Below are 14,007 nucleotides of genomic sequence, written 5' to 3' on the forward strand. Positions count from 1 at the left end.
GCAAACAATTCTGTGCTCCTCTAAATGCAAATAATGAACAGAGACTTCTTCATAAATACTGAGTTGGACAGAGATTCTAAGAGGGAAGCAAGAAATATTGTTTGCAAAATATTGGCTATAATAATAAATCCAATGACAAGTTATATGAAAGGAAATACAGAGTTTTAAAAAATGCTACAATTGCATAACTTTATCAGACACCATGACCATTCTGGTAGGGATAATGAGCAAGCCTTAGACATCATCATCTCGTAACAGTCTGTTGTTTCAGAAGATTCCCATTTATAGCTAGATGATGGGATTTAAGCCACTGAGTTGGAAGATGGCATGGTACCACAACTGGGAGAGAATTATTAACTTCAGGACACAAGAATACCAATTGCATGGAATACTGTCACAGAAACTATTCTTGTATGGAACTAGAGGCATTGAAGTTGTGTCCTCATATTACTTTGGTACTTCATCATACTGTGTGAAACCACATATTAGCTTAAGGGTTATTTTTAAAAAATGATACTGTAATGAGAAATTAACAAGGTTGGGAGACAAAACACAATAGTTTTAAAATAGAGAGTTTTATTATGAGTCCTAAGTACAATTTCAACAGTTTTAGTAATAACAAATCTTCAAATGGGTTACAAGTAAATATAACACATAGATGTTACTGGTATCATAAAGTATATTTTTTTACTTATTTCTTACTGCTGCTGTTTTTGAGTGTGAACATATTCATTACCCAAAATGGAAAATGCTTTCTATAGTGGGTTAATTCAAAAGCCCCTTATCTGAGGGGGACATATATAAATCCTGATTAGGACACAAAGGGAGCTGAGTTGGATGGTTTCATGGTTATGCTTAGCAGACATTGACTACAATATGCAGTTTAGCATGAATGGCAGTGTTTTCTCAGTTTAATCATGCTTGTCTCCCTCAGATATGCAGGTGAAACAGGAAACTGTACCCTTGTAATGCTGGCGGCTAGACACTTCTGGAATACATGTTTACCTTTTATAGGTTCTCCTCTAGACAGAGAACAGCTTAAAGAGCCCACAGAAACAATTCTCAAAAACATCATTAAAGCAGAATCTAAAATTAAGCAGGTAAGATCATCTAATAAGTAGCAACATTTTAGTAGAATTTACTGACCGGTTGTGATTTTGAAGCAAAATTTTGCTTTACTTTGAAACTATGGATATTTACTTCAGAATTTTCTTTCCTGAGGGAGGGGAGAAAACGCCAAGTTTATCAGTCTAGCATCTTTTACTAGCATTTACATTCTCTGTCATATGCACACATATCGACCCACCTCATCAATAGCCTCTCAACTGGGACTGTTTTCTTCAAAAAGATTTGCTACAATTTACGACTTTCAGGTGTCCCTTTCTGAAGCTTACAAAATGGTATTAATAGAAAATATTAATATAAGAAAATATGGGAAAAATCAGCCAGTAACTTGCAGATTGTTGGTGATAGTAGGTCATATTGCTCTTCATCTACAGGACATATATTCAAAGAAAATCTCCAGTAAAACAGAGGTTCTTCTTCAAGTGTTTGTTCATGTCCATTCCAATCAGGTGTGTGCGTGCCACGTGTATACCAGCCAGAAGATTTTTCCCTTAGCAACATTTGTTGGGTAAGCCTGGGCACCCATTGGAGTCACACCTTCATGGTGCCAAATATAGGGCCCTGCCAACCCGCCACTCCCTTAGTTCCTTCTTACCGCTGGTGACAGCTAGCTGGAACAAACTGTTGCCCTTGCATTGCAAGTGCGTTTGGGCAGTGTCCACTCTTCGTGTTTATAGTTTGTAGTAGTTTCTAATGTTAGATAGTTAGTAGTAGTAGTTCTTAAGTTTCCTTTTGGGGTCCCTCCCCAGCAACGCTTTCCCGGTTCTGGTGTATGTCCTGGTCCCCAGGGTTCAAGCTCTTTGAGGACTGTGGAAAGTTTATGCCTAAGAGTGACCCACCCTCCTCCTGTCTGCGGTGTCTTGAGGAGAACCACCAGAAGGAGAAGAAAGTGTTCTGCCCCAGGACCTTAAAGGACTGAGATCAAAGACTCAAGATCCTTCTAATGGAGGCAGCACTCTGGCCACAATCCAACCTGGGGTCAGCAGAACCCATGCCCAGCACCTCCTCATTGGTGCGCAGAGCTCCAGCACCAACGGTGTGCGAACTGGTGTCGAGGAAGGACCCCAAAGAGTCATGGCTCTGCCCATAGACAGTCTTCTGTGAGGCACCGGTCTCAGTTCCCAGTGTCCCACAAAAAGAAGAGGCCAGAGAGGGTCGCTCTCCCCCCTCCAAACTCAAGGAGCCTGCAGCAGGGAGACCCAATTTGGGCCACATCACCTCGGCTCTTCCGCCTCCCAGAGTCTTCTCAACTCCTGCCCCCATCTCGGGATCCAGTTGAGTCCAAACCCTCATTGCTCTCTGGACTGACATAGCAGATAGCTCCAGCAGCCCTCAACTCCAGAGGCGTTCACGGCAGCTCAGAACCTTATGCGTCTCATGGTGCCATCCTCCCCGCAGAGAAGAGACCAGTTGCCAGTGACCACCCGGCCCCCGTTCCCATCAAGGAGCAAGCCAACGATGATGATGCGCTGATCCCCATTTCCAGCATGCCTCTCCCTGGCATGGTCCACCATGTTGGGAAACCACACCAGTCCCGTTTCTCGGCACCGCTTGCCAGCACCGCAGAGTACCGCTCCTCTGTGGTCCTCCTTCTCTGAGACGTCAGAGTTGGAATCCTACCGCTCTGATAGGACCAGGAACAGAAGATCCAGGTCCCGCCATGCACCAGCCCTATCTGGCACTGTGACCATCTCAGTGGCAACCTTTGAGTCAGTGGCCCTTCTGGACACCCTGAGCATATCATCAGAGCCAGGGACAAATCTAAGGGTCAAGGGTCCAGGTCCACTTCAGTGTCATCAGCATCCTTTGTCCCTCTGCAAGCACTATTGGCACTGCTGGCATCAGCGCCACCAACACCCTTACCTTTGCCTGCGGTGCCAGCCCAGACTTCTCCAATATCAGCATTGCCAGCAGCCGCAGGCGTGGCACCACCGGCATTGGTGACCTCAGCGCCGCCGAAGTCGGCAACCTCTGCACCGCTGGCATCAGCATCAATTATCACAGTTCCAGCGGCCCCAGCTCCACAGGCTATGGACCTGGTGGCACAGCAGTACCAGGTGCCACGTGAGGGGAGTGAGCAGGACCCATTGTCAGGACTTTCCTCCTCATCTTCCCCCAGATTAAACCGGGGCAGGGACATAGACAGCCCTGGCCTTGGAGGACAACAGGGTCCTGCAACAACTACGATGGGTGGCCCAGACCTGGGGATCCAGGCAGGGCTGGTGGTAGAGGACACCGATCTGATGGTTGACATCCTCACTCCCTCCAGATCCTCTCGTATTGCCTTACCGTTAATAAAGACTGTTGCCGAGACAACAAAGACTTTGTGGCAGACCCTGGTTTCTCTGTCCCCTATGGCCCAGAGAAAAGAGAGGCAGTACTTTGTCCCTTCAAAGGGATACGAGCACCTATATATCCACCCACCTCCTGATTCCCTGGTGGTGATGCAGCTAACCAGCGTGAGCACCAGCGCTACCAGGGACCCTCCCCTAAAAATAGGGATGCTAAAAGACTAGACCTTTTTGGGAGAAAGATTTACTCCACTGGGGGGGTTGCAGCTCTGCATATCAAACCAGCAGGCCATCGTTAGCAGATGCTCACGTAACACCTGCGGCCTGATGGCCAAGTTTGCTGAGCTGCTGTCGCAGGAGTCTCATGCGGAGTTCTCAGCACTTGTGGCGGAAGGGAAACTAATTTCTCAAGCTTACCTACAGGCCATATTGGGTACAGCAGATGCAGCCTCTCATACAATGGCCACAGGGGTTGCAATGAGGAGGAGTTCCTGGTTGCAGGTCTCTGGTCCTCCCTACGAGGTCCAGCAAACCATCCAGGACCTCCCCTTGAAGGGTTCAGCCCTCTTTTCTGATAAAACTGATAAAAGACTCCACAGTCTAAAGGACTCAAGGGCCACCCTCAGGTCCTGGGGCCCCACACTCGTGTCACTCAGTGCAAGCACTTCCAGCTGCAGCCTCCCTCAGTGTTCTGCCAACTGCAGAACCAGCAGGACGCCCCTCGGAGAAAGAATAGGAGCAGCAGGAAAAGACCCCACCCATCCTTGGGCCAGGGCTCTGGCCCAAGCCACCTTCTGACCCCAGACCAGCCTTTTGAGGGTACAGTTGAGGACGGCACACCAGTACAAGAACTGGATCTATCCCGCTTTACCTTTTTGTCCTGATTATCCCCTTTCTACTGTGCATGATCCCATAGCACTTTGGACTGCTGGGTACTCTGCATCATAGAAAGGGGATACTCCATCCAATTCTGTGCCCTCCTGTCCTTCCAACCCCCTTCCCCATCCCTCTTCAGGGACCCCTCTCACGAGCAAATCCTTATAGCCAGGGCCGGCGCTAGGATTTCTGACGCCCTAGGTGCCGGGACATTTCACCGCCCCCCGCGCGGGTCTTGCGGCTCCGGCGGAGCTGCCGCGGGCATGCCTGCGGCAGGTCCTCCAGAGCCGCGGGCTCCCTGGACCCCGTTGGGGGGGCGCCCCGGCTGCCGGGACCGCGCGCGGCTCCCTGACCCCGTGGGGGAGCGCCCGGACTGCCGGACCGCCGCGGGCGGCTCCCTGACCCGGGGACGCCCTCGGCGCGGTGGACCGCCGCGGCGGCTCCCTGACCGCGGACGCCCCGGGCCCGCCGGACCGCCGGGCGGTCCCTGACCGGGGGACGCCCCGGGCCGCGGACCGCCGCGGCGCTCCCTTACGGGGACGCCCCGGCGCCGGACCGCCGCGGGCGGCTCCCGACCCGGGGACGCCCGCGGCGTTCGGACCGCCGCGGCGGCTCCCTGACCGGAGGAGCCCCGGTTGCCGGACCGCGCGCGGCTTTACCGGCCGGTTGGACCCGCCGGTCGCCGCCTACAGCTCCGGGCTGCCACGGGCTGCGCACATGACCCCGGGGCGCGCCTAAGCTGCCGGGCTGTCGCGGCTGTGTGCGACCCCGGAGGCGCCCTAAGCTGCCCGGCTGCAGGCAGCTGCTGCCGCCGGCAGCTCAGACTACGCAGCGGCCGCTGCAACCATTTAAAAAATTTTGGGGGGGCGCCGCTTTTTTGCACTCCCAAATCTTGGCGCCCTAGGCAACCGCCTAGTTCGCCTAAATGGTTGCACTGGCCCTGCTTATAGCAGTGGAAGAGGTTCCTCGGAAGCAAGGGGGCAAGGGTTTTTATTCCCGGTATTTCCTAATACTGAAAGCCAAGGATGGGCTCTGGCCCATCCTAGACCTGTGAGAACTCAACAAATTTGTGACGAAGCTCAAGTTCTGCATGGTCTCTTTGTCCTCCATTGTCCCCTCATTGGATCCAGGAGACTGGTATGCCACTCTTGACTTGAAGGACGTGTACTTTCACATAGCAATCACACCGTCCCACAGAAAATACCTCAGGTTTGTGGTGAACAACAACCACTATCAGTTCAGAGTCCTCCCTTTTGGCTGGCAGTGGCTCCTTGAGTGTTCACCAAGTATATGGCAGTCATGGCTGCATTCCTGCGCAAGCAGCATGTACAGGTTTTCCCGTACCTTGACGGCTCTGCTGTTCAGAGAATAGAGTTTATATGGGCAGTATTGGACTCGACACAAGCCAGGACATACCTTCTGGAAGCAAGGTTTTGGTCCGTGGGTGACACCATACAAGGTCTCAGGCAGTTCCCCACCACTACAGCAAGGACTTGCCTGAAGCTCCTGGGATACATGGTGGCTTGTACCTACATACTACAGCACGCCACACCATTTTGACCACTTCAGTCATGGCTAATGTCAATGTATCAGCCAGTCCAGGACAGTTTGGACAGGATTATAACCCTGCCTCGCCTAGTACTCGACTCCCTCCTCTGGTGGCTCGACCCCTTCACCAGCCCTCAGCCATCACTCTCATTAGTGACAGACTCATCAGACTTGGGCTGGGGGGCACATTTGGGCAACCTCAGAACACAAGGCCTCTGGTCTCAGGCGGATCTCGCTCTACACATCAATGTCAGAGAGCTGAGAGTAGTGAGCCTGGCATGCCAGACTTTCAGAGCTCACCTAGCAGGGAGATGTGTGTCTGTCATGACTGATAACACTATGGCAATGTTTTATATCAACAAAGGGGGTGCTTGCTCCTCTCTTCTGTGCCAGGAAGCCCTCATACTGTGGAACTTGAAACAGGTTCAGAGACGGGCTACTAGGGTGATCCAGGGAATGGAAAACCTGTCTTATGAAAGGAGACTCAAAGAGCTTGGCTTGTTTAGCCTAACCAAAAGAAGGTTGAGGGGAGATATGATTGCTCTTTATAAATATATCAGAGGGATAAATATTAGGGAGAGAGAAGAATTATTTAAGCTTAGTACCAAGGTGGACACAAGAACAAATGGATATAAACTGGACACTAGGAAGTTTAGACTTGAAAGTAGACAAAGGTTTCTAACCATTAGAGGAGTGAAGTTCTGGAACAGGCTTCCAGGGGAAGTCGTGGGGGCAAAAGACATATCTGGCTTTAAGACTAAGCTTGATAAGTTTATGGAGAGGATGGTATGATGAGAGAGCCTAATTTTGGCAATTAATTTGGCAGCTGATCTTTGGTTATCAGCAGGTAAATATGCCCAGTGGTCTGTGGTGGGATGTTAGATGGGATGGGATCCAAGTTACTACGGAGAATTCTTTCCTGGGTGCTGGCTGGTGAGTCTTGCCCACATGGTCAGGGTTTAACTGATCACCATATTTGGGGTCAGGAAGGAATTTGCCTCCAGGGCAGATAGGCAGAGGCCCTGGAGGTTTTTTGCCTTCCTCTGCAGCATGAGGCATGAGTCACTTGCTGGAGGATTCTCTGCAGCTTGAGGTCTTCAAACCACAATTTGAGGACTTCAGTAACTCAGGTATAGGTTAGGGGTTTGTTACAGGAGTGGGTGGGTGAGATTCTGTGGCCTGAACTGTGCAGGAGGTCAGACTGGATCATAATGGTCTCTTCTGACCTTAAAGTCTATGAGTCTGTGACTTCTGTGTAGAGCACTTGATACACCTGCAAGCATCATACCTCCCTGGAATACAGAACGAGCTGACGGACCATCTCAGCAGGTTGTTTCACGGCCCTGAGTGGTCCCTTCACCCGGACGTAATAAACTCAATCTTCCATCAGTGGGGCTTTCCCAGATATACTTGTTTGCTGTGTGACACAACAGGAAGTGTCTGCAATTCTGCTCCTTCCTGAGTTACAGCCTGTGCTCCATTAAGTGGAATAGATTTTCAATCTGGTCGACGCAGCACATTCCGTCCCCAACGCTTGCCACGGTGCCATTTTTACTGGACTATCTTCTCCATCTCAAGCAGCAGGGACTGTCCATGTCCTCAATAAGGGTTTACTTGGCTGCCATCTTTGCCTTCCACCCAGATGCAGAGGGCTGCTTGGTCTGTGCTAACCAGATGGTCAGCTGTTTCCTTAAAGGTCTCGACATACTATACCCACAGGTCCGACAGCCTATCCCAGCTTGAGACCTCAATCTGGTCCTTTCCAGATTTATGGGACCGCCATTTGAGCCCTTGGTGATGTGCTCCCTGCTTTCTCTCTCATACAAGGTGTCATTTCAGGTAGCAATAACCTCAGCTAGGAGGGTGTCTGAGCTCAGGGCCCTAACACAGTATTCTGTAAGGACAAGGTTCAGCTCAGGCCTCACCCAGCTTTTCTCCCAAAGGTTGTCTCCCAGTTTCACATCAACCAAGACATCTTCCACCCTGTATTCTACCCCTAAGCTGCATTCCAGCACCGGTAAGCAGAGGCTTCACTCATTGGATGTCTGCAGAGAGCTAGCCTTCTACATCAAGAGAACGAAACAGTTCCAAAGGTATGTCCAATTATTCATGGCAGTGGCAGACAGAATGAAAGTTCTTCCTGTCTCCTCTCAGCGTATCTCGTCATGGATCACGTAGTGCATTCAGGAATGCTATAGCTTGGCAAAGGTGCCCGCTCCTTCAATCACCGCGCTCCACCAGGGCTTAGGTCTCCACAGCGGCATTCTTGGCGCAGGTTCCCACAAAGGAAATCTGCAGAGCAGCAACGTGGTCCTCCATACACACTTTCACCACGCACTGTGCAGTCACCCAGCAAGCCAGAGATGATGTGGCCTTTGGAATGGACATGAACAAGCACTTGAAATTACGAGAAGGTGAGTAACCATTTTTTCTTCTTCAAGATGTGTTGTTCATGTCCGTTCCAATACCCACCCTCCTACCCCCCTGTCTGAGTTACCGGCAAGAAGGAACTAAGGGGGTGGCGGGTTGGCAGGACCCTATATTGGGCGCCATGAAGGCACGACTCCAGTGGGCACCCAGGCTCACCCTACGGATGCTGCTAAGGGAAAAATCTTCCGACTGGCGTGCACGTGGTGCACACACAACCTGATTGGAATGGACATGAACAACACATCTCGAAGAACAAGAGTTACGAGTTTTTTCCTCTGAACTGCAAAATATCTGATTTCTCTTCCACCTGCCTGAAAGAGTTTTTATTGAACATACTTTCTTCAATGGGGGCTGGTATTCAACAAAACATTCAGCAGTTTTGAGGGGAAAACTATAACTGAAAGGGTGTTAATAATCAATAATAAAATGACATACTTTTTAATCCTTTTCAGTAAAACCCTTTACACAACGTGGAAATAGGCACCTTTCTAAATACCATCTAGTAGACAGATAGATAGGAAATACTTGCTGCATAATAAACAATATCACATTAATTTTCTTCAAATCTCATAGAGCCATGGAGTTTAAGGCCAGAAGGGAACACCAGATCATTTCCTGATATGTGCGCACTGTCATGTTGAAACATAACCATCTATTTATTGAGACATTTTTCTTTTCTTTTTGTACTTCAAGTTTTTAGAATTCTCTCTTTGGAAAACTAATACATTTCTCATTGAAGTCTTTCCTTTCATGTCAATGGGTTTTGCATCAGGCCTTTAAAATCTTGTTCGTGTCTTTTGCATTCAGGCTCAGTAATACCAGAGTGTACCATTTCAGTTTCAGGCTGTATCTTCGATCACGTAGTAACAGAGTGTATAATAAAGAACAAAGAACTGAATTTTATTTCCTCCCCAAGTAATATATAAATCATTAGTAATCAGAAGCATGATGACTGGTCTGCTGTTTCAAAGTTGTTAGAAGAAAAAATTGATGAGTGTTACTCTGTACTTGAAAGTATAATGATGTGAACAGTTGTAAACTTAAGAGTTTTGATGGCTTATAGATAAAGTGGTGTGACAAAGCTCTGTCCCTGTCTCCCTGGGTCCTGCATTTCCTGGCAGATTTTGCTAGCCTCAGAGACTCACTGTGACCCTCCACTTAACCCTTCTCTCTCTAGAGACAAGGGTCACAGTCTGCTGAGCCATTTTCATCATAAGCCAGCCAGTGAGGTGAGGAGAAGCTATCCTCCCTTGCATAGTTTCTGTTGTCTCCCAGTCTTAGTGATTAATCGGGGCCAAAGGGGGGGAGCTGGGCCCGCCCTCTAGTCAGGGCTCCAGCCCAGGGACCCTAATAGTATCAGCTATGGTAGCTGACCTTTTAGGAACAGGACACGTACAGTTCCCTGGGCTACTTCCCCACAGCAGCCTCCACTTCACCCTTACCTCAGGGCCTCCTCCCTTGTGCCTAATATGGTGTGTACAGCTCAGTCTCTCCAACAGCATGACTTCTCACAGCTCCTGACATACATGCCCACCTGACTAACTGGGAGGCTTTTAACTAGTTTCAGCCAGCCCCTGATTGGCTTCTGGTGTCCCAATCAACCTAGCATCCTCCCTGTCTTCTGGAAACCTCTGAATTGGCCCTATGTGTCTTAATTGATCTGGAGCAGCTGCCATTTACTTATCCTGGTACCAGGGATTTGTTTAACCTGGGGCTAATATATCTATCTCCCACTACTTTTCTATAGCCATCTGGCCTTGCCCTGTCACAGTAGCTACTGCCACTAGACACTATTTACTAAGGGTCTGGTTATTTACAGAGCTTAACAAGACAAGAAACTTAAAAGTGATAAAAGGAAATGCTTTTTTATACAACACATAATGAACTCATTGTCAGAGGATATAATTTGGACTAAAACCTTAATAGGAGTCATAAAAAAGATTTAAACATTTATGTGAATTATGAAAACATCCACACATATGCATTAGACAGAACAAAACCTTTTTTTTAGAAAGGTTATAAACCCTCGTGCTTCAGAGCATATGCCAGCCAAGAGTGATAGTGGTTAGTTGCCTTTTCAGGCAGGTCAGTCCATAGATGTCCATTTTAGGATTTCTTTGAAGCATATTGTATTGGCTACTATCAGAGACAGAAAATGGTGTATGCTAACAACTTGTGTATACTGATTCAGTATAGTAGTTCCTATGTTCCTAAAATGAATATCAGGTGGTCAGGGTAATACAGTGATCCAACACTGCAAAGGCACAGTTGGCAGCTGGTTTAAGATGTGTACCATCCTGGAAAGGTGAGTGGTATCTGAATAAGGACCAACTCTGCTAAGGACTAAGAGCTTTAAAAAAACTGTGTCCTGTTTACTGTGAGCTATGTTGGTGTTCTCCTCAACTCTCAGGCCACGTCTAGACTACGCGCCGTATCGGCGCGTTAAAATCGATTGCTCGGGGATCGATATATCGTGTCTAATCTAGACGGGATATATCGATCCCTGAGCACGCTTATATTGATTCTGGAACTCCACCAACCCCAACGGAGTTCCGGAATCGACATGGCGAGCCACGGACATCGATCCCGTGTGGTGAGGGCGGGTGAGTAAATCGATTTTAGATATTCGACTTCAGCTACGTTATTCACGTAGCTGAAATTGCGTATCTAAAATCGATTTTACCCCATAGTGTAGACCAGCCCTCAGTGTAAAACCTAGAGATTCCATCACTTCTGGGAAGACGTGTTGTCCTGTTCAAAACTGATCAATTGTCCAATAGCTATAACTCTAGTTTACAGAATTTACTAGTGTAGTCCCTGTGTAATTTGTGGTCTGTATACCAGCAGAACCATACCTTTGGGGTTTGCATGTGGAAACAGCCAGATGCTTAAAGAATATTATCTTTGGAATTGGTCACACTGGAAACGAGATAAAAAAATCCATCCAAAAATCCCTTAATTCTGTGATATCTGTGGTTATCCAGTTACACAATTAAAGCCAGCTAAGCCAGAACAGGCTGACAACATCTAGTTACCTCAAACAACATTATGGTATTGGAATGTGTGCTGTAGCTCATTGTATTAATCAGTGCGATTGTGTAATACGCTATGCCATTAGAAAAATTGATTTGGAGGAAAATAGTTTTAGTTTTCAACTCCCAAAGGCTTATTAACTGACATAATCAACGTCTTAATTAATTATTATTACTCTTAGTGTATTAATAGTTTAAACATTATAATTGAATTTATCCTATTTATACATGGAAAACAATACAGAGCTTGAAGAGTTATGCTCACAAAAACGTATGCACTACTGTTTTTTTTCTTTCTTTCTTTTTAGGGAACAGAAAATACATTGCAGCTTCATCAGTGGCCTACAAAGGATTTTCAAAGTAGTGGATCATCAGATGGTCATTTTCTCCCAGGCATGTATTTTATTCTTGTCATGCAAAAATGAATAGTCTAATATTTCTGTGAGATGACTGCACTAATTTCACCATGTTAATATATCATTTGAATGTATTTCAAAGGTACTGAAGAGGATCTGACATTAAGAACATCCCTGTATGGGTTGTTATTCCACATGTATGCTGATAAAAGTGATTGGGAGACAGGGCTCAAAGTGTTAGATGAAGCCATTCAGGTTCTGCCTCGAACTAAACATAGACTGTAAGTTGGTTGATCTCTTTTTTTACTAAAACATTTTAAGCATCCTGACTCTTGAGAAATATAAAAATATCGATGACATTTGAATATATATTTTACATTAATAGTATGGAGATTTCCTTTTTGTTGAGCTGACAATTTTTATAACAGCAGACAATATTGTATCTTTTCCCTGCTTCTTCACACTGTTCTTGAGAATCAAAGAAAGGCTTAGTCTTCGATTGCTTCTTGTAATTAAAATGTTTATAATGTTTGTGCAGGTCATCTTTAAAAAAATTCCTGAGTAGGTACTGTATAAACTTTTCAGCTATTTGATTATGGGTCTTTCTTTGCTCTGTTTCCTTCTCTTCTAATTACTATCTGTAGTCCGGACTTTAAAAGCAAGATGTGGTAAGAAAAGCTTTTTAGATGTGATCACAGGATGAGTTAAGATTCAAATTATCCATTGAAATGAAGTTGTGCTAAGGAGATTGAGATCTCAGGCAGCTTAATCTTCCCTCTCTGTGCATGTGTACCTCTAATTTAGACTTTTGATCACTACTGTAATAAAACAATAATATAAAATATATTATCATAGTTATTTTCCCCCAATGTTATCCTTTCCCTTTGCAATGAGAGTTCCACACATGTTTTAACCTCTCCAGCTCCTCTCTTTATTATTTCTTTGTCCTAACTGGTATTCATGACACCTGTCTATTTTATATCATCTGCTAAAATAGGAGTTTGCTAATGATATGTTACTTCTCTCAGTAAACCCTCCAGACAATGTTGACAAGCAAACACTGTGGCTTAACCAGTTTAAGATAGTATCCCATCAGAGGTAGATTTCATATTTCTACATTAAGTTCTTGTGTCTCTTGTTCCTGACTTTGGGGTCAGGTCTCTTTGTTGGTTACAGTGGATTCAGCTGAGGGTCTTTGAAGGAGGTGACTCCTCACATAGCTTATTTCATTATTTAAGTCAAAATACTATATTAAAACATTATATTTAACTTTTTTTTAATTTAATGACTAGGCTTGTTGAACATCAAGGCATGTGTTGCCTGGTTGAAGAACATTGTTTGGCTAATACATTGTTAAAATATATTTGAATTATTAGTTATTATTCAGTTTGTTTTGCATAAAAGTCTATGGCAACATTTACGTCTGAATATGTTGCTTGGAGCAGGGCTACAATTTCACGTCTGAATGTCTATTTCATGTTAGATGAGTGAGAGAAGGGTGGAGGAGGGTTTTTTAAGATAAAGTAACAGGAATTTGGACTTTCCCCAGCTCTAAATCCATTTAGGATAAAACTCCAAAACTAGGCTATAAGCAACCTAAGGCTCTGATCCTGCAGAGACTTACACATATGCAAAGATTTAAGCACAGAGATATGACAATTAACAGTAATTGAGAATCTCCCCTATGTGTAGTCTCATTGATGTCAAAGGAACTGGTCACAGTGCATAAGGTTACATATGTGTATCTTTGCAGGATCAGGGTCTAATTTATTTTCTAAAGTTAAGGTCTGTAAATATCCAGAGGAGCAGGCAATTTGACTTCACTATAAAAGAAAGATGAGTAGTGAAGTGCAGTTACCTTCACAACTGTAACATATTGTAAGATGCAGTGCATAACTGTACAGATAAGAAATTGATTAATTTTAAAACTTTTTTTTAGCCTGATTTTCAAACATATGGTTATAGTGAAGGCAAGACTTGGACGTAACTTTATGATGGACATTCAGAAATTCAAGGATGAAAGTGAGGACTATTTGTCACATATGTGGCATCGTCTAGCACCAATCTCCAAAGACGTTGTTGGGCAGTTAACCTGTTATCAGAATGCTATTGAAGCTTTACAGGTCTCTATATTGTTAATTTTAATAGACTCTTAATAGAATATAATTTTAAATGTATAGTTTGAAAGTATGTGACGGTATATGCAATATTTTTAAAGGTGGTTTGTGAAGTAATATTCCAGGAGGTACGCAGACATCCTTTTCTAAAGCAAGTAATATGAGATTTATAATTGTTAGCTTTTTCTTTATTTAATTTGAACTTTGAAAGGCACAGTGTTCAAAAAAACAC

The 14,007-nt window shown here is 45.6% G+C and overlaps 1 protein-coding gene across 1 annotated transcript in view; it reads left to right on the forward strand.

Moving 5' to 3' along the window:
• The window catches only part of CFAP46 (cilia and flagella associated protein 46), a 178,237-nt gene that overhangs the window by 78,249 nt on the left and 85,981 nt on the right, over positions 1-14,007 (forward strand). The window contains exons 25-28 of the mRNA XM_075072713.1: positions 935-1,100; positions 11,611-11,695; positions 11,801-11,939; positions 13,598-13,781. Coding sequence (XP_074928814.1) covers positions 935-1,100; positions 11,611-11,695; positions 11,801-11,939; positions 13,598-13,781 — 574 coding nt within the window. The remainder of the gene's footprint in view (positions 1-934; positions 1,101-11,610; positions 11,696-11,800; positions 11,940-13,597; positions 13,782-14,007) is intronic.

The sequence above is a fragment of the Chelonoidis abingdonii genome, chromosome 15 (assembly GCF_003597395.2).
Source record: "Chelonoidis abingdonii isolate Lonesome George chromosome 15, CheloAbing_2.0, whole genome shotgun sequence".
NCBI classification, from domain to species: domain Eukaryota; kingdom Metazoa; phylum Chordata; order Testudines; family Testudinidae; genus Chelonoidis; species Chelonoidis abingdonii.